Genomic DNA, 27,451 nt, shown 5'->3' with positions numbered 1-27,451 from the left:
TTATCAACAAATTATTGTCAGATCAGAGGCCGCTGAGCAACCGGCAAAGGTGAAGACATACACGATTACACCCGGCCCCAATTTGAAGGTTAGTGTTCCTGTGAAATTCTTTAAATTCTCATCTTTAATAGTAGGTAGGCTAAGTTTAAATATGTTGTGATTTGCGTATCAATGAATGAAGTATGTCTGTTGTTGGTTCGGTGTGTTGCTTAACTAGACTTGTAAGTGATGGTGTATAGAGTAGTTAATCTAGTAAGATCGTGGTGGTAGAGCAGTGGCCAGTGCAGTGCATCGCAAAATGAACCTTGTCGAACGTGAATGGCGGTGGGATATGAGGCCGGGCTTTACGGCCTGGTCGTAGGCTAGCTATAGCTCTATGTTTGACAACGTTTTCGGTGCATTGTAGGTGTGGACATCTGCCATTTCGTGCATTTTAATGATGACATCTGGACATGGGTAGAGTAATTACACTTTAACTTAGAAAGATCTAGACTACAGTCTAGCCTACCTAGTCTACACTGACTATTATTACTTAGCCTCTTGAGTCTTGTCGATGGCCCTCACGCTGTTGGAGTCCGTAAATTCTGGGGAGCGAAGCGAGCCAGAGTACTGAGGTGCTGGCGCTGAAGGCCTCTTAACAAGTGATCTGAATTATATATTCATGAGACCCGATTTTCTACTGAACTAGACCTAGATCTAGACCCTATGCATGTATACGTGAATAATGTAACCACTGCAGCGATTGCCCAACACAGCCGCGGGAGATAGGCGGCCAGAGCATGGATATTATGTCATAGTAGCCCTCTCTGATTGGATGATTTTCACTGATCTTCAGTTGGGTCGGAATATTTGCCAAACGGTGAAAAACATAAGAATTTACGGACTCCTACAGCGCGAGGGTAATCGACAAGAGGCTAAGACACTATAGACTATAGAGTAAATGGGGCCGGCGCTAGTTCAGAAGTCTAGCCAAAATCTGACCGTAACACGGGCGTGCCGTGGAGATATTTGATGAATATTTACTTCCTTTTGGGTATGTTTCAGTAGTATGTTTCTCCACGCTGAAGTTGCGGGTCAAATTTTGGCTAGACTTCTGAAGTAGCGCCTAGAAAACCACGCATAACCATAGCATGATTGGAATAACCTTGATCCGACATTAGTATCCCTGACTGACTCCGCAAAGTTTAAAGTAGCACTCCTTCCGAAATCTCCTTAAGCCCACCCTCTGCCACCAACGACCTCCAGTTTAAATTCCACTAGGAATCTTTTGGGGGAACAACAACCAAGTACCAAGTAAACAGGTACATGTATGTACATGTACTGCCTTTCGTCTGTCTGCTAGTGGCAGTGCTACCCAATTCTCGCTACCCTAAATAGGTACAGGATCTCGAAATTCGCGAGACGAGGTAATTTTCACTCTCTCGGGTCGTCACTACAACTTCCGGTATAGAGTCCCATCCCAAGTCACGGCCTTCATCCACCCCCATTTTTCAGGGTTCTTACGCTTGGAATCATGAGCCCAGCACTGTGCAGCCTCACGAAAGAAAACCATCGTCACTGATGTCAAAAGACGCAAAAAACAACGAATGAAATGTTCAAATAAACGTTGAAATATTTGCGAAAAAAAAACAAGACCGAGCAGACGACATATTCGGTGCATACACGTTGTGTGGCGACGGCGTTTTACGTTTGCGCTATCGCGCCGCCTGCACAGGAAGCTGTAATGTCGAAAAGCTATCCCATAATGCAATGCGCGTTTTCAGGATTTTCCCCGGATCTCGGCAGAATCGCTATTTGGGGTAGCGAGAATTCAAATTGAATTTGACGAAAAAAAAAATCCACTTCTAAGTTCTAACTGCTGGTGAAAATAAGCCACTGATCATAGTCACCCCACCGAAACATAGTATGTCGGTCCGTGGTCATCCAACGCAGCAATGAACGCTTTAATATTATAATCAATAATTGTATTCCCCTCTGATGGTATTTTTGAAAGTTTTTTGCACTTGCCATTAAACACAAGCAGAGAAAGTTTATACATGGAAATATTTACACTTTATTACATTTCAGTTGTGCAGAAGATTATCAACACAAGATTAATTTCATTTTTGCAATAAGGTCTATTTGTAATTAAAAACTAATTATATCCAGCGATTATATTGCATCTAATCTGCATGTTATCAATTATTATTAGCATTTCGCGCTGTAATTATTGTTTTATATTTACATAATGTTTATTTCATTTTTTGAAATAATTGTCATTGATCTGTGTTAGACAAGTACGAGCAATGAAGGAAAATTCTAGTAAGGAATGTACTGTATGTGTTCCAATACTTGAGCGCTTTATGTTGAATAAACGACCATTACATCTAGGTCCATTTGTATACTTCTAACTCTATGTCGATACTTGACAGGATCCTTACAAGTCAGGATAACACCAATTCTGAACTTACTGGGGTGTGCAGTTGGACCACTACACCGGGGTTTCCCCCTACTAGTATTATACGAATAGTGCAGTGGGTTCTTAACGTTCAAGGGTGGTGACTCTCCTGTACGCGGGGCCTCCATTTAACGTCCTATCCGAGGGACAGAGTGTTTTCCACTTCCATGTAACATACATGTAGCCTGCATCTATGAAACTAGAGGAGGGGCAAGTTAACACACAACGAAGGCGCAGCTTCATGTACTAAATTAATCTACTGCGTCTAATGCAAAGTGTCATATTATTACCCTGGTTGTAGCTGAGATGCTATAATAAGGCACTAAAGTAAGCATTCAAGATGCATATAAATCTCCCTTTTCCAAAGTGCTCCCAGACAGTTTCTCAATGCAATTACATGACCAGATCTTAACCTTTATCTTAAATAACGAATTAAGGGTTGGATTTGGAGACACCTACGATAGTTATTATTGTTGCCGGGGAAAACCAGTAAGAGCTGGGGAGTACCCTTGGCAAGGTGCCAAGATGAGTCCCTGCATCTTCTCCAGAGTCAGATGCAGCTCTTGCTTGAGTTCCTCTTCTGCACACTCATACAAAATACACATACACAATACACATGTACTTTGTAGATGAACTGTATGTATTTTTCTGTGTTGTATTTTTTCTTCTTTTTCCTTTTGACCATCCTTACATTTTGAGTTTCAGTGATAAAGTTAAAGAGGCATAGGAGTGGGCCCTCATGGTAAAATCAACACCATTTAGGAGTTTAACCAACAACAGGTGTTGTCAATGGCCATGACAAGCCTTCAGTTTTATGACCAACAGGTCTAATTACTAATTATGCCTTGCATTCCCCCATATATACATTATATATCTCACTTTTCCCTCACCCAAAGACTCCCCTAGTTTCTAGAAACGAGGGGGTATTTCTTGATAGGCGTACAGTTCCGCTGTTTGCAAACTAGTACTCCAATCAATGGTATTTCCACCAAGTCTGGTGTCGGCAAAATATGGCCTTGTGCACACAGGAACCGACGACCCACTCCCTTTAAAACTCATCACTTTTTAATGTTTCCTCAAGGAAATGTTTGACAGGTAACATTTCCCACGTTCAGCAGACATCACCTGAGGAATGAGCTTCTGTTCTGTCACCATTATCACATACATGTACATATGTATTGTCTTGTTGGCAATGAGTAAGTTAACCCCACCAATAGGGTTAATGTACATAAACTTCGAAGACCTAGGGTTAGAGTTGGGGTTAGGGTTAGGATTAGGTTTAGTGTTACTTAGAAAGCTTGAGTCTTGAAATTTAGCTTTATTGGTGAAGCTTTTGATACCCTACAAATGTTTGGTCAATTTTTGTGGTGGGGTATTCTATAGTTGCTTCCCTGCCCTGTCAATAACAAATGCTAAATTTCTATAACACATTTGTTCTCAACCAATCAAATGCCACAATTTCAGTAGCTTATAACAGTTATTGTAACTTGTTATTAAAATATAGATAACAAGCTTTATGAAAGAGCCCCCAGGAATGTGCTGTACATGTATAAAGGTATGACCTTCTGAAAAATTGTTTAGTTTTCTAGTGATATTCAACACATTATTTGGTTCTTCAGCATTTAACCAACCGCCTGTACATGTGTAAAGACCATTCTATTTTGTTTCCTTTGAACGGTGTTGCTCATTGAAGAGGGTCCATAAAGGACACCTGTCCATAAAGACCACAATTCTTTTTTCCTTATAAGTTGTCCTTTATCTACAGGTCTCACCATACTGGTATTCATATTTTCCATTTACAGTTTCCAAGATGTAATCCTTGGCATCGGTAACAACTTCCAACCTTGCAACTCTCAGAGAAAACATCAAGAACAAAACAGCCCCACCCATGTCAGCATCGCTATGGTAACAGACTCTTACACCTTCCTAGTCGGACCCACGGAGCCTCTGTCGTCGGTTACAGAGGATGCCCTGGTCGTCTTGACAACGCCGAAGCATAACCACACCCAAACTGTGGATGTTGTGCTCCTGGGGTGTCTGTGTAACTTTGACCCTCTAGCTTGTGTCAGGTGAGATAGGGTAGAGTTGTGTTTGATCGGGGGGGGGGGGGGGGGTATTTCACAAAGACTAAGATCGACTTAAGTTGGACTTGAACTATGGCAGGCAATTTATGCCCTTAAAAAGTCTTGAACCAGATGTAAAATTAGAGGGAAAAAACCTTAGAATTTATTATTTCTTTCAATAATAAAGTATCAAAAAATGTGAATTCTGTACATATTGTAGATTTGTGAGGTCCCTTGAGATACCAATGGTGAGAGCAACTAGTGGCATGTTCTTGCTTACTGCACTACAATGTACATGTATATTATTAATCATTGTGAAATGTAGTCTGTTTCTTGCACATCGATATCATATTACAATGTACCAGTACTGTAAAGTACAGTGTACATACAACAATAAGGCCATGTACAGGTGGATACACATTTTTATGGTCCGTTGTACATGACACCCATCTAAAAGTTTAAAATGTGGGGGATTGGAGTTTAACATTTCTAGGGGCCTGTGTGTTTTCCGGGCACTTGTTGGTGTTGAGCCCTGACGAACATGATACAGATGGAAATAACTATTGTGTAGACCTTGTGAGTATTTTGCACATTATAGGCCATTTTCATAATATATGATTAATTGTATTTCAATAAAAAGAAATTTTCATCTAGGCCTTACATTTTTTAAGTAGGGCATCAGCTAGTGTACATCAGCTATGTACATGTATATCACATTCTGAAAATTAAAGTACAGTTATTTGAAACAGGTAAATGAAATAATTCATAACATGGCACTTTACAAAGGTGCATTAAATTTTGTTACATGTACACTACGAAAATGGCCTCATGAGCTGTACATGTACATTACGTGTATAAACATAAATGTGGATACATACTGTACATGTGTGCATTTATAACAGATAGTAGGCCTACTTCTGCAGTGAGGAATGAAACATTCTTGACATTTGGGTGAAGTTGTGAAAGAAAAAATCCCTTAATCCTCTGGATCTTGGCAGTGACCTAAAAATATTCCTTCCTCTACAGTACAGTACATGTACTTTCTGTTCAGGATGTGCTTATTTAGCAAGCAAACATATCCCATATACACCCCTGTACATGTATATGTACTCAGGATCTTCTAAAGCATTGGTTAAATAAAACATGTGACCAAAATTATTATTATTGTAACTGTGACCTCAATTTTTAATCGCAAATTGGAAAGATCTATAACCTTAAAAGGCCATGGAACAAGTCAGTGCTGTACTTGTTTGCAACTGTACATGCAATGGCGAAAGAAAATGACAAAACATGCTTCAGAGTATAAGAAAGAAAAAAAAGACAACAATTAAGAAAGAGAAAGAAAGGAAAAAAGCTTGTTATGGATATTCTTTAGTCCAAAGAATATCTTGTTTTTCCTTTGTTTTGTTTTATTTTATTTATACTAATACTCTGTACACATACAATTGAACATCTTTAATGTGCAAACTTGCAGGGAAGTAAAAAAAACATCAATAAAAATGATAATGATAAAATAATTTTAAAAGGGTATAAAATAGACATGGGCAAACATGACTTTTATGAATATATGTTGGCCTGTTTCTCCATGTATACATGTACACGGAGATGTTCATATACCGGTATTTAGATTTTTACACATGTAATATGGAATGAAAGAAATTTGTAATTGCATTAGTCCAATGTACACACTCATTACCACCATTTATAAAAAAAAAAAAAATAGAACAGCTTTTCATTAATATTTAACCTAAAAACTTGTCAATTTGACTACCGTAGATTTCGACTCTTCAAGACTCTTCAAGTCAACTGTAATATACAAATATACATTTTTGTTTTAATAGCAAAACTGTTCATTGATATTTAACCTTTATACATATACATGAACAGCAATTTTGTTTTGGAAACACTTAATGGTACTTGTGTATTATTATGACCTTCCGATTTTTGTTTTCTTTCTTTCTTTTCCATTACTCTCAGAAATGGAATCCTCTCCCTATTTGTGGTGGTATTGGGTCTGTTATGCCTAGTACGGGTAAGTACACGACTGCATAGTGCATGTGTTTTTTCAAATTTTACTTTGAGAAAGTATTCAAATACTGGTGAAGGAAAATCCTTTCATCTGCTTTTTGTATGAGGACAGCAGTTTGAAACAAAGTTAAGAGATGAAAAGGACAATTCCGTTTGACTGTTACTACAGTGAAACCTGTAAGACCGCTCATGAAAAGTGGTCTTTATAGGCAAGTGTCCTGTATATGTACAGGTTTCTTTAGTACATGTTTCAATGAGAACCCATTTTCAAGGGAAACGAAAATGTGGTCTTTATAGACAGGTGGTCTTTCTATACAGGTGGTCGCCAAAGCAGGTTTTGAATTGACTACCAGTATAAATAATAATAATAATGATAATAATAATAGTCTAATAGTCCACTCCAAATTTTTACAACTCTATATCAGACATTTACATGTACATTCTATTAATTCTGTTATTTCCTAGCCTAATTAAAATACACTACCATGCCATTGATAAAGAAGAAAAAAAAGGGTGTGGCCGTTATGTACCAGAAAGAAACATTAGACCTGAGGCAATGATCAAAATTCAATGTCACAATGTATCACCAAGAAGGAACCTATACAAGACAAACTTTCATTTATTTGACACACTAAATGATTAAGCCCATATTTTACCTGAAAATGGCCAAGATATTCCTTTTTAAGCAGTTTAGAATTTAGTCACTTATATCATGTATTTAAAAGGGCCAAAACTACATTAGAGCTATTTGAAGCCAGGTTAATTTCATAAAATATTTGGGAGAAAAAACGATTGAGCAAAGATGTCTTGCAAAAGGGCATGAGTATCAGGTAGGATTCAAATCCTAAATCTCTCAATTGAGACTTTGTAGGTAAAGTGAATGAACCACCATACCACTAAATGTTACATAATATATAACCATATTTGGGCTATTCAAATAAAGTTTATCAAAATCAGCAAAGTTCATTGGACTGAGGTGTAAACAATACATAGATTAAAACAAAATCCAACATCCAACCTTTTAAATAATTCAAGCAGAATACCTATTGGTTAATTACCCTTATTGGCACAAGGCTCAGTAAATAAACCAATTGAATTGCTGATAAATTTCATAGGTTAGACACCCGGTCTGTCAATAATTTAAATGTAGGTTAAAGTTAAATGTAGGTTAAAGTTAAATTAAGGTTAAAGGTAATTGTTGATTTGTATGCTTTGTTTGTATGTACAGTGTAGAGTGCAATAAAGCTCTGTAACTATTAAGTCAGCATATTCAATATAGCACATACAGCAATTGAACTTACTGACAAACTTGATTGTTCTATACCGGTATTCAATTCACTTCAGCATGTGCACATCAAAATATTTTGTATCATTGTTTGTCAACTTTTTTTTTTAGACATCTGCCCCCCCCCCCCCCCCCCTCCTGATACTGTGTGTATACATGTGTACATTACTTCATATTATTTCAAAACTACATTAACTGATGACGTTGTGTAGTTGTGTATTGTGGCAAATGTATCCCCAATAGGCCATTTTTCGTAATGTACCGGTAACTAAATGTATGCATGCACATGTACATGTATATGCCTCCGTGTAGCACCTCATTCCAAGTTATTTCATTCACATGTTGACATTTGTAATACACATGTATGTATCTCAATAGTCAAAATTCATATTAAATTGGTTACATTGCAAAAATAGCCTATTGATACTAACGACTGGCTTAAACAAAAATAAAACTATTGTGAATGCAAAGGATTGTCCAGTTCATTATGATCTTTGTGTCCCTAACTGCACACAATAAAATGCTGTTTCGAAACATGAGTCAGAGTGAAAGTACAGTGTGTACATTGTCCATTCTAAAACCACCAAAGTCACTGAAGTTGACATCCTTGATTGATTTGAAGAGTTCCATGACCACTTTCAAGTGCATTCAAACAAAGTTTGTTTGGAAATGAAAGAGAATCCATTATTGTCTTTGTCAAGTTTCTTGTATTTGTGTTGATTTGGAAATAGAAAGTGAAAATACTCTACACAGTAGGAAATCAAGGGAAAAAGGATGTCCCGTGTGCACTCTTTGTACTTGGATCTTGATCAAATTTGTTTCCTTTTTTCTTCCAGTTCTTTGTGTTTTGATTCTGTCTACATGTATCTCTTTTTATATAGTTGAATTATCATGTTCACGGACAACCTTGAAAAGTCATTGAAATATGGAAGAATATTTCTTGGCCTGGAGTTAATGTATTTATTCAAACATTGAAATTACCAAGTCATAACAAATGAGAAAATATGTTCATAAATATCATAACAGAGAAACAGTCACAGAGCCATAGCTATTGGAAATTCCCCGAGTTAAATGACATACTGTAGGCACGTTGCCAAGCAAAAAGGTCTTGAAAAAAAATGATTAGGTCATTGAAAAGTCATGGAATTTACTTTGCTACATGTACATCTAGGACTTGCAAAATTCATGAATTTTGTACAGTACTGGCCACAGATTTATTCGCTAAATACTTCTTGTTTTACCAATCCTAACAATGAATAAATTAAGTTATCTTCATTTACATGGTTCAGTCTGTATTTAGAGACTTATCTTTCATAGTAGTTGTAGTCTAGACTTGTGTGAATTAATGTCAGTTTATTACTTCCTCTTCTCCATCAATCCTTTGATTTGTTTATTTCTGTAGGTTTAAAGTGATGGCTATTCCCTTCATTTTGGGTAATACGTTGTAGTAATGATACACTGTAGGGTCAACCATTATACAATACATATATTCATATTTCTTTTCTTTTTTACATAAGATTTAAACAACAGGAAAGAATATGTATGATGGGGATCCGGGCTCACTGGGCTGAGGGCAGTATACCCCCCCCCCCTCCCCACTGAAAAACAAATCCAACACATAATACAAATATAACATTAGCTTCTGTTTAATACATACATTGTATTTTCTCTCGATGCATTATAAGCTCCCAGAACAATTGCCCCAGGTGTTGCAATAAAATCCTTTAATTTCTACCCCATTATGTAACTTTCTTTTCATATTTTTTTCTTTTTCTTCTTCTTTCTTGCCTTTTTTCTCTTTTTCTTTCTTTTTTATATTTGCAGGTTGCTAGGTTGGTGGATATTGGAAGGAGATACCACCAAGTTGCTGTGTTCTCCCTTGCATCGGTAGAATGTCTCCTAATGTAAGCAACAACCTTTTTCTTCCGTTTTTCTGGGGCCTTTACTCCTATTCATTAAAGTTCTTGGCAATGGCAGTTTAAACAAGTCGCATTCATTGATAGTAGCTACTTAAAGTCTCTCCATCCTTGTTATATTGTTGTCATTCCTTTCTCTATCTCTTTTTCCTTTTCCTGTACCAGTATTTCTTATTCCTGTATTTCTTTTTCTTGTATTTTTTTCTGGCACGCATTGGTTTTGTAACTTCCTTGATACCTCCTTTGAATTGTATTTTGTTTTGTCATCACATACATGTACATGTACATGTATGTCATTGTACACTTCTTTGTTATGTATAATTCTACTATTTACATGAGCTATGTTATTGTTCAACTAACGGAGAGAAAGAATGTCTGTTTTATGATAGATGAATCAATAAACTAATTCCCTGAAATTCAATTCCTGCTCCATCTTGTTCTTTCAAAATATGTCTGCCATATCTCTTGAATCTTCGGAGAGGTAATAAAAGTTCAGGGGGGGGGGGGGGGTGTTTCACAAAGACTAAGCTAAGATTGACTTGAAGTAGGACTTAAGTATGGCAGGCCATTCATGCCACTGGTTGCTCTCACCATTGGTCTCTCAATTATGATCTTTAGATAATATTTTTTCCTTCAGTTATGAACTATCAAAAAAGGTAAATTCTGTAGATTTGTGACCACGAATTGTACGTCCCTTGAGAAACCAATGCCAGGAATGGTTAGAGGAACTAGTGGCATGAACGACCTGCCATACTTTAAGTCGATATTATTCTTTGTGAAACACTCCCCATGATATATTTACACACATGTTTACTTGTAGAAATTCCCAGTCCCAAAATATCCTCTTACCAGGAAATGTTGGCATTGTCAATGTTTGTCTTAATATGATTTTGATACTTCAAGAGGTACAAATGTACATGTACTTCTCGTGAAATTGACATCCAGATAAAGGCGCATATATTTACTTGACTCTATAAAGTTGTGCTATTTTTTGAGTGCTCCTTTTTTTTCCCACAGAGACATTAAACATTTGTTTAAAGAATGCTGAATTGCTTTTAATAAAGAGGTTTATTTCTCGTAACAATGGAAAATGATTAGCAATTTTTTTAATTCTTTTTTTTAATTTCAATTTTGAAGAGTATTATGATCATGGCAGAATAATTGTCTCCTGACAATAATAGACCACTTTTGTAATGTAATCAGATTTAATGCATAAATCTTAGTAAGGTGTCATGTTGCAAGTTATTGCTTCACCTCTGTATTTTAATAATAATGATATGGATAGTATTTTGTTTTTGTGTAGCGCATATCACATTTACATCTCGATGCGCTTCCAAAGAGCTTTGGAAATTATTATCCTAGCCTTAGCTCCAGCCGCCGTAATCAGCGCAAAGTGAATTTCAAGGAATAATCCTATAATCCTACCAGGTACATGTAAGATAGTCCAAATGCAAATTTTATACCTTTTACGTGTTGTTAGGTATAGAACAAGCCATAATAGTTGTCCTACCTAGCAACACATGGCCTATTTCTTTCACGATTGATTGCATGAGCAGAACTAAACATAAGTTGGTTTAAGAACTGCAATATATACAGTGTATGCACACTGTATGATTGTAGAATCGTGTACATTTAGACCACAGTTGTATAACTGTAGATACACAGGTATAGATTTAGATATTATCCAGGATATGGGTCAAAGTTCCTGACTTGTAGAGCAATGACGTCAGCCAGGCTTTATTGATAGTGTGCTTCAATAGTCATATTGTGCCATTTTTTGTAGAACCTCCACGCCTCCCCCCCCCCCCCCCCCTCCATCCTTTTGAATATTCATTCCAGCCACCCACCCCCAACAAAAGGCACCTCTATACCTTAATACCTGAATACCTGCCCATTATACAGTAAACAATTGAGATGTCTCTGCATGACATGCATGCAGACTTTTGTTGTCCCAATGAAATTCCAATGAAGTACATGTGTACCCCTCTCTCTCATGAAAGTAAATTAAGTAATGGTGTTACTCATACCAGAGGCAAAAACACAATGTTTAGAAAATGCCTGAAAAGTTTCAATTTGAATTTCAAAATATATCTTTGTCTTCAGGAAGTGCAGAGAAATAGAATTATTCAAACAAAAAAATTAATTCATATAATGATACAACAGTCGTATAACAAAAGTAAACAGCTGAAAATATTTTGAATATGTATTGTATTAAACTTTTTGCTCTTTTTCACAAGCCTATGCTAAATTTCTCAAAGCAAAATATGCAAAGGAGTGCATTTTAAGGATATCATTTTGATGGACTTTGTCCTTGGGAGCTAGATTAACAACCCACACACCGGATCAGGGCAGTTGATTCCATCCATTTATATCATTGTCTGAGTCCATTGTCTATACATGAAGGCGGCAACAAAATATAGATGGACGGGAGTTGACTTTATTAGTGATCAAACATTGACTTTAAAAGATATGACCTAGCTGTTTGTGATATATGTCTGTGTTTATCTTAACTTTTTCCAAATTCTGATGGATTTTCTTATTAAATTAAAACAATTTTTACTATTATAAACATGTACACTACAGACATGCATGTGATACCGACACATACACGTGTAACATGAATGTACACATGCATACATGTAATTAAGTTAAGTACATTTACTTGCACATAGCTGCTGTAAAAGAATGTGTACATATTAAACCGGCATCTTTTTACATGAATATTAGTTTGTTTTTCCTTCATGCCTTCACTCTGTTGGTCCTTGCTCATTCATAGCGTCACTCCCCCTTTGTTATTGACATTGCTAGCTGCCAAGTGGCATTGACAGTAATACACACGACTGCTTTGTATACATACAAACCTTCAAGTGCAAAGTCATGGAGCAAAGTGCAACAATTTCACAGTCCACCGTATATGCAAAGAGCCGGTGCTGAACCGGCACAATGGCAATTATTTTCCAAAACTGTGATAGGAATGCAATTCATATGGATTCTCACGTAGTAATTCTAGCTGTTTGATCGTGCCATTAAGTATGCCAGATAAGGGTGTGCTGTTTGTTATTCCTAAATATTGACTACATAGTACATGTACATACATGTACTACGTACTGCTTAAAGCCTTAAACTAAGACGCACACTAAAATAGGGCATTTTCGTAATACCAAATGTATGCATAATGCTTTTATTAAGTGCCTCATCCAAATTATTACATTCACCTGTTACAAATAAATGTATCCGTTACTTATACAAATTGAATTATTACTTATTTACTTCTATATTTGCGGTACATTAATTTTCGCGGATTTTGTGCTAAGATCGGCAAGCGCGAATTTTAGATATCCCAAAAATATAAGCATGACTTCTTAAGCGTGGTTTGAACGGGCTGAATTGCTTGCTAAGCAAAGTAAAGAACCAGTGAATATGTTTTGGGGACGCTCAGCGTGAAAAATTAATCATGCGAAAATAACAGCTTTTACAGTACCGGTATATATTTATTTTTTAAAATTTATTTTAATTTTTATTTCTTTATTCATTTTTGCTCTTGAAGTAATTGATATATCAAATATTGATTACATCCAAATGTACATTGTAGGTAATAATCATCTGTATGCTCACTCAACAGTACTTCCAAGGTCTGTCTGATGTGGAGGATATTTTGCAGACATTTGTGAGGGAAAAGAAAATATCCATGAATAAAGGAAAACAACTATTTCCTTCCCTTCATTCAAGTCTTGTTTTGGAGCGTGTCATTGAATTATGTCAGCAAATATGGATTTTGAATGTTCAATACATTTGACATGTTGTGTGCATGTACTTTTAACAAATGTATTATTGTACAGTATATTATTTTCACAAAGATGAAGGAACTTTGGACTATTTGCCTTCAGAGCAAAGTAAATACCTGTAGTACTCAATTTTCTAATACCGGTACCAAAGTTATTATTGATCACCTGCAAGATGGGGTAAACATACAGTACCGTATGTGAAAATTGCCTGGTATAGATTACGTTTATTTATAAATTAGACAAAGTACATGTAGGCCCAAGAGTCTATATAAAACTTTAATGAGCTTTTATATGAGTTTATAGCTGAAATGGCCAAATTCTTCTTTCTCCTTCTCACTCTCTCTCTCTCTCTCTCTCTCTCTTTCTCTCTCTCCGTCTCTTTCTCTTTCTCTTTCTATAAAATTCAATCATAAACGTGCAACTATCTAAGAGATATTAATCTGTTGTGTAACTCCTTCAATCATGTACTTGAACTTAGAAAAGTCATCTGATTACATGTTATCTCCTATTTCAGTTTCAGTGTGAAACAGATATAAGTACTTCAAATCATTTTAATAGAATTGTCTAATTATACATCATAATTACAATTTTAATAATAATACATTATATTTGTAAAGCGCTTAATACTAAATCTCTAAGCGCAAGAAAAAGAAGAAAGCAAAAGGAAGGAAAAGTGAGAGATGCCTAAAAAACATGTTAAAGATATTGAATTACAAGTAAACATCACAATTAGTAAAAATTATAGATAAACCAGATATGGACTCACAATTATAATATACTGTTTGAAATATGCAAATGCAACTTACAAAAACCTGATGTATGAATTATTTTATTCAATATAATAATTATGCATATTATACAACATTATACAATAGAAATTACAATATATAGAAATGACACTATTAATGTGGATATTTTTTTTTATTTTTTATTTTTTATTTTTTCAGCAGATGTTTCTGCATTTATTGATAAATCAAATATAAAACATTCAAATAACAATAATAGTATATAATATAATTGATTTACATAAAGAGTGACAACTTAATACACACAAATAAAAATGCATAATTAAAAGCTTGAAAGTATGGGGGTAAGTAAAAATAATCAAGATAAATGCAGAGGCCAACTATCATAAGCAAAGATGCTTGATTCAATAGCAGCCGGGAAGTGGGGGGGGGGGGGGGTACATGGCACTGTTATAGGAGTAAGTAGGTGAATAGAGAGTCGCATATAAAGATTTTGTTCAGAAAGTATCTGAATAAAAAGTCAAAAGAAATTAAAGAAAGAAAACAAATGTGCAAGTGGGTGTGTGCAGGTGAAGTAAGTGTTCGATTCGTATTGTTAATGAACTGGTCATCTAAAATTAATTTAAATAAACAATCAAAACCTCTGAGACCCTTATGATGTTTTTGAATATGTAGATATTAAATATTTTTTCATCGATGCTTTGAAAGAATAAAGAGTTGCAGAGTGTTAAATATTGTCAGGTAAAGCATTCCAAATGTCTGGACCATGATGTCTTATCGATATATATATATATGATACATGTAGATCAGTACTTTAACTCTTTTAATGCATTTGAAATTGAATGGATGGCTACTTCAGCCCAAGAATTTTAGTTTTCAATATTTGATTCTACAATACTACATAAATTTGAAACCAAAACAGAAACCAAGCTCACTGGAAAATTTATTGCCATGCAATTTAATTTAATCTACTACATGTACATGTATGTTACCCCCTGTCCACACACAACATTTTCCGTGATTAGGCGTGATTAGCTATACCGTTTCGCGATAGTTTTACGATGAAAATTGTGTGTGTGGATGCTCACTAACGATACGTCGTATAATGAAACTAGTCTAATGAAACACAGGTTTGGGCATCGTTTCGAACTGAAACTCGATAAAGAATCACGCCTAATCATGCCTAATCATGCCTAATCACGGAAAATGTTGTGTGTGGACAGGGGGAGTGTAACTAGTGTAACTAACTGGGCGGGGCTTAACGTGACCTCGAGCGAAAGGAGACCAGACCTCTCATTTCCGCTTCCATTTCATGACCGCAGTAGCAAACTGCACACCTACATGTATACAACATTTCGCTGTAGAGTTTCAGGATTACTTTCATCTGTGTGTGGACATCCTGGAATTTATACGATGATTATTTATACAACGTTTCTTGTGTGTGGACACTCTGAAATTTATACAATGATTCTTTATACGACGTTTCGTTATAGAGTTTTGGGATAAATTGTTTTGTGTGTGGACACGCTGTTAATGAACCAACTCATTAACAGTCTGTAGTGACTCTCCAAAGTTCCATTAAAAAACAATAATGGTGATTACTCACACATGGTTTAGGATTAGGTTTGGGTTTATACAATGTACCGGTAGGAAGTTTAGGATTAGGGTTAAAGGGGCAGTTGAGTACTTGTTTAAGACCGCAAATGCCTTCAAAGTACATGGATATTGTTCTTTGATTTATGACATTTCTAGTGCCCTTTTAGGACCTAAAATTGCTATGAAGATAATTTTAGCTCCCAAAATGGGTGAAATTTTGATTACCGGTAAATCCGATCAAACCAATTCAGCTCCACTTTCAAAAAAATAGAGTGACCGTTAATGAATGTACATGTATGAATGAATTGATAATGATAACAATTCATTGGCCAACATTGGCATTGGCTGGAATAAAATGTATAAGGAGCTATCTTGAATTTTAACGACTGGTTCAAAATTTTTATAAATGTAATGCTTCCTGGGAGAAATTTCAATTATTAAAGATATTTGTGGCTTACTAGCTGTCACCCAGTAAATAAGATTGATTGGTTCAAAATTATCGAATATTTGTGGGACCTCTTTTGTGAGGTCTAAGGTTGAAGTAACAATTTTAGTTATTGTGCCAATTTGACCGGAGCAATTGTTGTTGAAGCAAATGTCATAGAACCAGACCTTTCAAAGTTTCAATACAGGTATGAAAATGTAATTTCTTTTAATACATCTTATGAATGTTCTCTTCTCTTTTTCTTGGTTATGACAGAACAATTCACTGGCTTTTCATGCACTACCCAGCGATGGAGCTATCTGTGCAACTCTTGAAGATGGCTCAACTCGTCATAGTGTGTCACTTCTACTTAGCCAGATCGGTCAGGCTACTCAAGAGAGAATATCTCAACCGATTGTGAGTATGGACTTTGAGCAAGGATCTTTGAGTATTCTATCGGTTCTAGTATATATTGGTTGATTGTGAGTATAGTTTTTGAGCCAGAATCTTTGAGTATTCCTTCGGTTGTAGTATATATTGGGCGATTGTGAGTATGGTTTTTGAGCCAGGATCTTTGAGTATTCTATCGGTTCTAGTATGTTTTGGGCAATTGTGAGTGTGGTTTTTGAGCAAGGATCTTTGAGTATTCTATCGTTTCTAGTTCTCTTTTGGGCGATTGTGAGTATGGTCTTTGAGCAAGAAGCTTTAAGTATTGTATCTTTCTAGTCCTGTCACTTCTACTTAGTGAGATCAGTCGGGTTACTCAAGAGAGAATATCTCAATCGATTGTGAGTTTCACTAGTATGTTTTGGGAAATTTTGTGTATGGTCTTTGAGCCAAGATCTTTTTAATTATTATCTATATAAGGCTTCCAAGTGGTACAATAAATCAGTGTATTCAATATCTTTAGCGCAGTACCCGGATGACTGATCAATATTGATTTTGTATTGCTCAGTCATCCGGGAACTTCAACTATCGATATCGATATCATTGCGATATCACACGAAAATAAAAACATTTACCGAGATAGACTAAGTCATATTTTGTTTTGCTAGTTAGACTGATATAGATAATAATAATAATATTGTGTGGCTTTGTTTTTGTGTGATACAAGAATATATTGCTCTCGGTAAGACAATATTAGACTCGTCTTTGACTCTTCCAATATTGTAATAGCTCGAGCAATATATTCTTCTATCACACTCAAAGCCATCAAATATACAAATTCTATCAGTTCTAGTATGTTTTGGGCAATTGTGAGTATGGTCTTTAAGACAGGATCTTTAAGTATTCTATCGGTTCTAGTCCTGTTCAAGACAATTCCATGCAATGTGTCCTGTACAACACTCAACATTTATCCATCATCCTAACAGATCTCTATTTTAGATCTGTAACAGATCTCTTGATATGACTACCGGTATATTAAACTAGTGATACAAGGAAGCACTATTAATCAATGGTCATACAATGTACCTAAAGGTTCTTCATTTTTTTAATGAAATATGTAGGAAAAGGACTTATGTCGTACAGCCTACATTGTATGGAATCTCCTTTTACAACTTTGACAAGGTCTTTTGTGGTAGATTATAAATATCAATGTGATGGTTACTTTACCTGACTGCTAAGAAAGCATAAATGCTTGTAAGTAAGCAACCAGACGTCCGATGGCTTTAGGTCCTCTCCGAGGGACCAGGTAGTGAGGAATAATGCCTTACAAAGGGCACTTGCGCATCGACTTGGTTTCGAACCCTGGTCACCGGATTTCGAGACCACTGCTCTACTGACTGAGCTATCGCGCCTTGTGCTACACAATTTATCAAATACTACTACTACTGTGTCTATCTACTGTGACTTGTCTTGTTATTTGCAGGCTTCTTTTACTACATGTACATGTAGTACTTATCTATTATTCTGGTGCATAATTACTGATTTTTGCCTTTTGTTTTTCAGCCTTGTTCTACCAGTACTAGTGCTGTTTGGTGCCTACTTTTTGGTCGTCACCATCTTGGGTGTTATTATTTCAAAAGATCAGTCCATTTCATGTCAAGGTTAGTCCAAAATATAGTTAAACCTGTCTAGAAAAGCCACATAAAAAGCCCCTGTAGGCAGGTTGCCTTTCTAGACAGGTTCTATGACAGTATCAAATCTAAATCAAATCATGTTTATTTCCACAATCTGATAAAAATACAAAACAATCAAAAGACAAACAAGAATACACCATAAGTATAACATAACATATAATGGTGGGATCTACAATAGGCCTACAGGCCTGTCAATGGTCAATCCCTTGAGTATACATGAAAATCAAATTTAACAAAAACATGAAGTAAGTACACCCCTGTAACTAACAATAGAACAGCAACTACAATAACAAAACAAAACGGGTGGGGAAAAGGAATAGGGGAGGAAGGGAGAAGGCAAATTAACATCAATTTAAAAGATGATTTTTATAAGAGTAATGGTACTAGTCCTGGTTGCTGCCTATTTCCTAACTGTCACCACCCTGGTATTATCGTTTCAAGACATCAATCAATTACCTGCCAAGGTCGGTCCAAAATAAAGTTAAAAACCTGTACAGAAAGGCCATGCAAGAAGCAAAAGTGGCCTCTGTTGATAGGTTACCTTTCTAGACAGGTTCTATAAGTACCAGTGCTAGTCCTGTTTGGTGCCTACTTCTTGTTAGTCACCATCCTGGGTGTTATTTTTTCAAGAGATCAGTCCATCCCGTGTCAAAGTTGGTCTTAAAATACAGTTATAACCTGTCTGCAAAGACCACTTCAGAAATTGGGCTCCGACAAAGCTATGAAAAGGTATTTCAACTTTGCTTGCTCTTGGGATTTCATTCAAATCATTTCCGACTGTCTATGGTTTTATTTATTTGATAATGATCTTATTTACCCCGGCAAGCCTTGGTTCTTCCTCAAAAGAACCTTGAATTTCATATTATCCCAAAATTGACAGGTACACTTTTAATGGGAGATGGTCGTCAGTTTCCATTTGTAGCAGGTCATAATTTGCTGACACCAGACTTAGTGGAAATACCATTAATGGGTGTACAAGTCTTGCACACAGCAAACCCATAGTCCCATCAAGACATACCCCCTAGTCTCTTGGAGAGTCTTTGGGTGAGGGAAATGTAAATTTATGAGTTAACCATAAGGGGGATGGGTGGAAAATACAATGGATTACATAAGGCCCATTGGTTATAAAACTGAAGACTAATGCTGATGGTTGACAACACATGTTTTGGGTTAAACATCCAAATGGTATCGAATTCCCCATGAGAGCCAACTCCTGTGTATCTTTGATACACCTGGGGGAGGGGGGTGTTTCACAAAGACTAAGATCAACTTTAAGTTGGACTTAACTATGGCAGGCCATTAGTGCCACAATTTTCTCACACCATTTACTGGCATTGGTCTCTCAAGGGACGTACAAATCATGGTCACAAATCTACAGAATTTACATTTTTTGATAATTCATTATTGTAGGAAAAAATATTACCTAAAGATCACAATTAAGAGGCCAATAGTGAGAGTAACCAGTGGCATTAATGGTCTGCCATAGTTAAGTTCGACTTAACGTCGATCATAGTCTTTATGAAACACCTCCCTGGGTTGAGAGGCACAAACATGGGTAAAATGCCTTCTCCAAGGATGCAAGCACAGCGTAGTGAATGAACCAAGGACCTCTCATTCCAGTATCAAGAGTCTTCGCCATTACACCACAGTGCACCAACTAACTGTTTCTTTTTCTTCTTCCCTTTGTAGATCCATATTGGGTGATGTTCTCTGCTGTAGAATGTGTTCTGGTCCAGATGTTCATGGTATGCGGTATCTACATCACAAAGAAACTGAACAATGTCACCATGCTGCGAAGCCAAAAAAGAATGCAAAAGAGAAATATATGGAGGTAAATTTCTTCTACTTGTAAATAGACCGTTTTCGTTATGTAATCAAATTTAATGCACAAATATTTGTATTAAAGTGCCTTGTTACAAATTATTGAATTCACATTTTACGAATACTTGTATTATAATCAGAATTTGAATTGCATACGTGTACATTAATAGTTGCTAGTGAGGACAACATTATAGCTTGTCCTACGTAACAACATGTAATGTATGCCATTCCCCTTATGATTATTGAAATACAATTATTGGTAACAGGTGAATGAACTAATATTAACTGGGCACTTAACATTGATTATTGAATTAGATTTGACCTACGCTACACTTCCGATTATATATGGAGGTGAATTTGTATGTTAAAATATCTGTTTGCAGAAATATTGACTTGTCTGTGCATTTATATGTGGCTAAAAGAGTGGTTATAGGAGTGTATACACCGTACATGGAGCTAAATATTTGATTGCTGTCATTTGAGACCCTTGAACATTAAACCTCTCAAGTCATGTTGCGTGACTTTGGTTCATATATCACATAGAGACACACATACATGTTCATGCATGTGATCAAGAACAATGATGTATAGGATGGTTTTATATCCCAGGGCATCGTTTTACGAAACCATAAATAGTACAAGTTTGCCAACATCCATTGAAACACTGTTTTGATATTGATAGATAAACTTGTTTTAATGGGTCATCAGTGAATCTGTACTGACAACTATTACCGGTATGTGAGCTCTATTTTCTGCAGTCGTGGAATTATTGAAAAAGTCATTGAAATTTTAAAATATAATTCCAGACCTGGATATTTCATGAAAAAAAGGAAATTCATAAAATTCATTTTAGGGTCTGTATGCATGCCCTCTCCCTCCCCTCTCCTGTTGAAACTTTAAAATGTTAAGGGTCAACAGTTAGAATTTAGGGCCCAATGGGTACTGGATACCTTTTAGTGTCATGCCCTGCTTTTAACTTTTTTTTTCTCCATGAAACAGTACCTCGGTCAATTTTTTTTTTAAAGTCATGGATTAATGATATTTATCAATCTTGCTTATTTCATTTTCTTTTTCTTCCGACAGTATTATCATTGCCTTTGAACTGTCATCTATTGCTACACTCATCTATGATAGTTTTATGTTAGGAAGTAAGTACATTCTATTCATACGTGTGATGCCATAACGGTGCTTGTCCCATATATGTACCTGCATATGTTCGTTGGTGCTCTTTTTTTTCTTTCTTTTTCTCTTCCCGGGAATTAAAACTGTGATTTTGTATGTTTAAATAAATTCCACTAATTAATGAGGATTTTGATAGACTGCATGATCAATCAATGATTTATCAATGTGAAATATGTATTGTGGTAGGATAAGTGCGATGATTACAGTCATGTCATCCGTGATTTCATAAGTTCATTTATTTTTCCACTACATGTGAGTATAAGACAAACAACTGCAAGAGTAATGTGTAAAGTGGACGTCCAAAATAGATACATTAATAGAAAGATTTAGTCAATTATAAGAGAACGTATTCAAACAAGCCTTCTGCACATTTTAGTTGAATTTTTCGTTTCAAATCAGAATGCAAATGGAATAACCAAGGTTCTTTAAAAAATCCACTATTATTGAGAATAACTTTGAGACGGTTTCTCTTAAATGCTCTACTGTCAGTACCAAAGATGTCAACGGTGACAATTTTGTTACTGTTTCTATGTTTATTTCTTACAGGTATGGATGGTCGTACAAGATGCAGCGATGTTTATGTAAGCAATCTTATATTTTAACAGCTTTATGAATAATTGATGGTTGGTTATTGTTTTACCTGACTGCTAAGAAAGCATAACATGTATATGCTTGTAAGTAAACCAACCAGGGGATTAATGGCTTTAAGTCCTCTCCAAAGGACTTATGATTAAAGCCTTCCCAAAGGACATGAGTGCATTAACTTGGTTTCGAACCCAGGACCTCTCGGTTAAGAGACCACCTCTCTTCCACTAAGCCATCTAATAATAATAATCATAATCAATATGAATTAATATTGATTATACATATTGTAGGTCCCTTCTTAGTAATATTATGCATAAATAACAATCTTTTTCTATTTTTCTCAGGTAGATGTACATGTATAATCAATAAGAATGTGACACATTTCCCCCTCCAAAGCAAAATTCTCTTCTTGATTAGAAAGAAATAATATCACATGTGCAAGATATATTCAGTCATAATGTTTAATGGCATTCAAAATATTGTAAATATATATATATATAAATAATTAAACAAGTGTCCCCCATCTGTATACAAATGAGTGTCCATCATCTCTAGTGTTTCCCCTATCTATATTCAAATGAGTTTCCACCATCTTTGTATAAATGACTTACCTCTTGTTTTCCTATTTCAATTCCTTTTCTCTGCACCTTCCATACACAGAACGACAACAATGTATCATATAGTGTGGTGTATCTGCTCCTAATGGTGAGTACATAGATGCAAACATATTGGCTTACACAGTAGCTTTTCCACACACACATGTTCTTTTTTTTAAAGCTGTTTATTATGCAAAGTTTTGGGAAATTTCAAAATTGGATGGATAGTAATTCTTTAAAATGTCGATATATTTGGATGCCCCTGTCGATGCATTATAAGCACTAAAAAATTAGCCCCTCAACACTTCTGCTTTCGAGAAATAGAATTAATCAAAATTTACCGGTGCTCCCGGTAAATTTCAAATATTTCAAATAGCACCTTAGGCCATTCCATAGTAAGCTGCGACCATGAAAATCTCAGAATATGCAGCTCTGAAATATAATTTCCAAATGGGAATAGCAAATCGGTCGATTGTAGTCAAGAAACATTGTTTTAAAGCTACAGTAATAGCAGCCTAGAGAGGGAGCTATACAATATAAAGAGGTTTTAGAAAAAATACAATTTCATCACTTTAGACTCGGATTTCAACCGCGACAACGATCATTAAATATTGTAAAATCGCTATGATATGTTCATTTGAACCAAATTCATGACCCCATACCAAAACTTTGTATTACCTTGAAGTGAATACTGATTGTTACTATCAAATATTTTGATGAGGCCCGAGTCAAAAGTCAAAACGGTTTTCCTTCATACTGGGGCTCAATGGATAAAAAATGGTCTCAAACAGATAGCGTCATGTTCGTGATTGTAAATTTGAGATAGCAATTGCAAACGTAGACACATGTACAGTAACCCTACATGTTTGAGCAAAAAAACTCTCAAAGAAATTCACTCTTTTGAAAACAAAATGGGCTTTAAAAAAGAGTATTTCAACAATAGGTAGTCCTACATGAAAGATTATTAATTTCTATAATTGAAAAATGAACTGTGGCATGACATTCATAATTCTTATAAGTTCAAACCTGCACAAGCCAAGTTTTAGGTACCTACAAATTCCACGTTGACATATATCACATTAAGCCATGTTGCACCAAAGGATAGAAATTAAAGAATTTAACAACCTTATTTACAGGGCATGCAATGCTACGTAAATGTTTATTTTCAACAGATACACGTATATTAATTAAAACATTTTTTCTTGCATTGCAGTTCTTCAAAATCATAGTGCCAATTTTAACACTACTCGTTGTGTTTCATCCTGTTGACCGGGAGGAGCCAGAAGAAAGACTTATATCCAGTGGATCGGATAGTGATGTGAGTATAAAATAAAACATTCATTGTGGCTCTCAGATTGTCAAAAAGAACTAAAATGTGGCACTACGTAAACTTATTGTTATAATAATAATAATAATAATAATAGCCTAATAGTCCACTCCAAATTTTATTAAACCGAAACGGAAATTCTTTTTCCCCAATTGATCTTGAGCCCGGCAGCCACTGAGCAGCGCCAGATTGACATTGCTCTATCCCTTATTGTTGAACGCCAAACAAGGTAGCAACAACTCCCATCTTTTAACGTCTTTTGGTATGAAGCGGCCGGGGTTCAAACCCACGACCTCCCTGAGGGGGGGGGGGGGGGACGCTGTACTGACTGAGCCAACACTCAGGTATGTTCTTTTTATTGAACCATATAAACACAATGATTTTATCCCAAGCAGAGCTGCAGTATATTAATTTTGTGCATGATATTGATAATAGAATATGAAGTAGTTTAAAAAATATATTGGATGTATGTTTATTCCTCTCTATCTCTCACTTTGTTTCATTTTATATTACACTGTACAACTCTATCTTTATTTACCTCCTCCTTTTCTCCTTAGTTTCACATTCTTTATTTTTCTCTCTCAAATTAAAAATGTTGTGGTGATTTGGATTTGTATTAATTTTCAGATAACATCGGTTGTAATTTGTATATTAAATATTTTTGTAAAAAGTAGTTTATGTTTAAAACTACTGGAAATGGAACATAAGGCTTTTTGCCTCAGGTATTAGGTTAACTTTTTCTGTCTCTGGCGTTCCAGTGGTTGTATTGTCTTTAATCTATACTTGCTACAGGTAGATACATACATACATGTATCATTATAGCTAACGAGTTATAACTAACTCTCTTGGAGAGGAAGGGAAGGGAAAGTATAGTTTAGCACTGCACAGTTAACCCCTATTATTAATAAAATACTCGCACCCTGTTCATGGTCGACACCTAAATTATTGCCCGCACCATCGAATAAACGGAAGCTGCACAGTACATGATACAGAGGTGCCAACCAGTACATTATTTAGTACGATAATAAGAGTGGAATACGATAATACGATATCACCTTTTAAAATACGATTTTTCACCCAAAAAAAAAAAAAAAAAAAAAAAAAATTATACCCATAAAAACCCTGAAATCGCATAGAAACATGTACAAGTACACCCCCACAACCCCAACAAAAACTTTGATTTAAAATTTTCTTTAAAATTTTAATGAAAGAGCAAACATTTTAATTGACCGGACGTACCAGTATCACATTTTTCTGAAATTTTACTGGCCCGGCCAACATGTACTGCGTTACGACATCAATAGGTTTTTAATAGGTGAAAGGAAGGCCGGTTGAAAAATACTAATTTTGATGGTAAAATACTAATTTTGGAGGTGCTGAGTACTAATTTGTACTTCCAAAGGTTGGCAGCTCTGATGATACCCACTGAAGAGGAAAAGAAACAGCGCCATCTAATCATCAGTGATGAACAACTAAAAAGACAACAGCACAGCCAGGCAGAAATAATCTTTTTAGATTGGTCAGCCTTAAAACCCAACAACAACAACAACAACAACTTGCTTAATTGTCTTTATGCAATTTCTTATATATTTTCTTTATTGCCAAATAAAATAAAAATGATAATAATGATTAAGCCCCTTTAGTGTCAAGGCAGCAATATGGTCAAACATTGAACACAAACTCCTCTGCCTCTTCTTCTATTCCATGCATCTTATATATTTCATTTGTCAAATGTGATACATGTATATTTATTAAAAATCTGAATTTCTTCTCCCTCCCTCTCCTCCTTTCTGCAGGGTTATTCCCACCATCACAGACGGTTGTACTCCCCGGGGACGTCGGGCCACGGTTTCACCCCTCCTCCGCCGCCGGCTCGGAGCCCCACCCGACGCACCCAGTCTTTCCCACGGTTACCCATCATCACGGAAGAGGCGGAGCCACACATTATTAACGCCTCACTCCCAATCTCAGCGTAGAGTTCTGGACAAAGACTTGTGAAAGATATTCCTGGGAACCAACAATCATTAACACTTCACTCGATCCCCACCTCAGCATAGGTGTAAAAACTTTTGAAAGATGTGTGCAGTGTGGTTTGGGAAGTGAACTTGATGTGCTTCTACAGTTTCTCATGGTATTTCAAAGGCAGTAGTGACGAAGTTAGTCCCACTACGCCTCAACCAACAGCCTGGAGCTCTGTCTTTTCCTTATTTTCATAGAAGAAGTGTAACCGACGATTAAATCTTCGCTCGCCACCTCTGCGTAGAGTCCCTGGCCTCTTCTTATAAACAATTGCAATTAATTGCAACTTTGCAACTTATTTGTGATTGATGGCAGTCGCAACTACAGTGTATGTTCATAAGAGATAGGAGACTGTGATTGGTGGAGTTGTGTTTGATTCAGATCAAGCGAATCTGTAAAATCGCATCGTGTAAAATAGTTCTACCAACAAACCATTGTGATCTGATTTCAGGCATGTTGCCTGGATTAAAGAGGATTTACATTATGCTGCAGATAGTGCTTTATATTGAGGCTCTGCCAGCATACAGTACAGTATCTTTTACATATCACATAGGATATTTTAGGATTGCAGATGTGTCGTGGTCTAGTGGGTACATCACCGGACTGTGGACCACGTGGTTCGCGATTCAAGTCCCCACGCGGCACAAGTCTTGAGGCGGCACAAATGTCTTTTGGCAAGACATTAATCTGCATCTGCCACACTAGACCCAGGCGAGGTAAATGCTAAAATGCCTAATGACAGCCGTGCTAAAGCTGGTAAAGCTAAAGCTGGTAATAATGTGGAGCGCCGGGAGTGTAAATTCTGGCAGACATGAGTGCTAAACAAGAACTGACCACTATATTATTATTTTATATTGAGCTGCAGAGAAGGTTTGACCCAAATAGTGTAGTATCTGTTGATTTTGAAAATGATGTATTTCTCATATATCATATTTTCTGTGGCAGATTCATAACAATAGTGACAATACTGTATGCTGCACCTTAGGTTTTACCTATGAATTAGCATGATTTAGACCACCTATCAGACAATCAGATCCTCTTCTAATCCAAGATAGAAATTACTTAAGGGCTAAGTTAATCACTGATTCTTTGTCAAATTGGCAACAAAGCTATTTTCCTTTCATTGCTACATTGTTCTATATAATAAAAGTCCTGTATCTGAAAAAAGGTTATACACAGGCAGTGATGATATCAAAGGTTTTAAAAATTGCCAGGTTGTGATGAAAAATTCTAAAAAATATTGGTTTTGAAACTTATTTTGTGGCTGAAAATTGGAATTTTCACCAATGAACAGAAAAGTAGGAAGTGTTACATTTAAAAAAAAAAATGAAATCTTGTAGAAAAAGTATTGTAAAAGAAGAAATTATGAAAGTGGGTTATGAATATACTAGCTATACGGAACAAATGCTAAAGCATGAAGGGGTGTCGATGGCGCACTTACAATGCATATACACTGTAGGCCATAGTGTATTATGAAGGCAATGCAATTCAAACATATTTTTAAAAAAACTGTTAGATTATAAACTATCAATTGGTGTGATAGTTGATTGTACTTGTAAA

General features: G+C 35.9%; 1 protein-coding gene across 1 annotated transcript; it reads left to right on the top strand.

Moving 5' to 3' along the window:
* LOC756386 lies at positions 1 to 27,184 on the top strand. Its single transcript, XM_001194806.4, has 12 exons — positions 1 to 88; positions 4,240 to 4,506; positions 6,478 to 6,532; positions 9,638 to 9,717; positions 16,557 to 16,697; positions 18,231 to 18,328; positions 20,051 to 20,192; positions 21,266 to 21,330; positions 21,911 to 21,945; positions 22,610 to 22,654; positions 23,759 to 23,863; positions 25,669 to 27,184. The coding sequence occupies exons 2-12, from the start codon at positions 4,340 to 4,342 to the stop codon at positions 25,846 to 25,848; spliced, it is 1,113 nt and encodes a 370-aa protein (XP_001194806.2). The 5' UTR covers positions 1 to 88; positions 4,240 to 4,339; the 3' UTR covers positions 25,849 to 27,184.
* The last annotated feature ends 267 nt before the right edge of the window (positions 27,185 to 27,451 follow it).

This window comes from Strongylocentrotus purpuratus, unplaced genomic scaffold, assembly GCF_000002235.5.
Source record: "Strongylocentrotus purpuratus isolate Spur 01 unplaced genomic scaffold, Spur_5.0 spur5_scaffold_17, whole genome shotgun sequence".
Classification (NCBI taxonomy): Eukaryota; Metazoa; Echinodermata; class Echinoidea; order Camarodonta; family Strongylocentrotidae; genus Strongylocentrotus; species Strongylocentrotus purpuratus.
The sequence above is the reverse complement of the archived record's forward strand: the minus strand, read 5'-3'. Positions and strand labels throughout refer to the sequence as shown.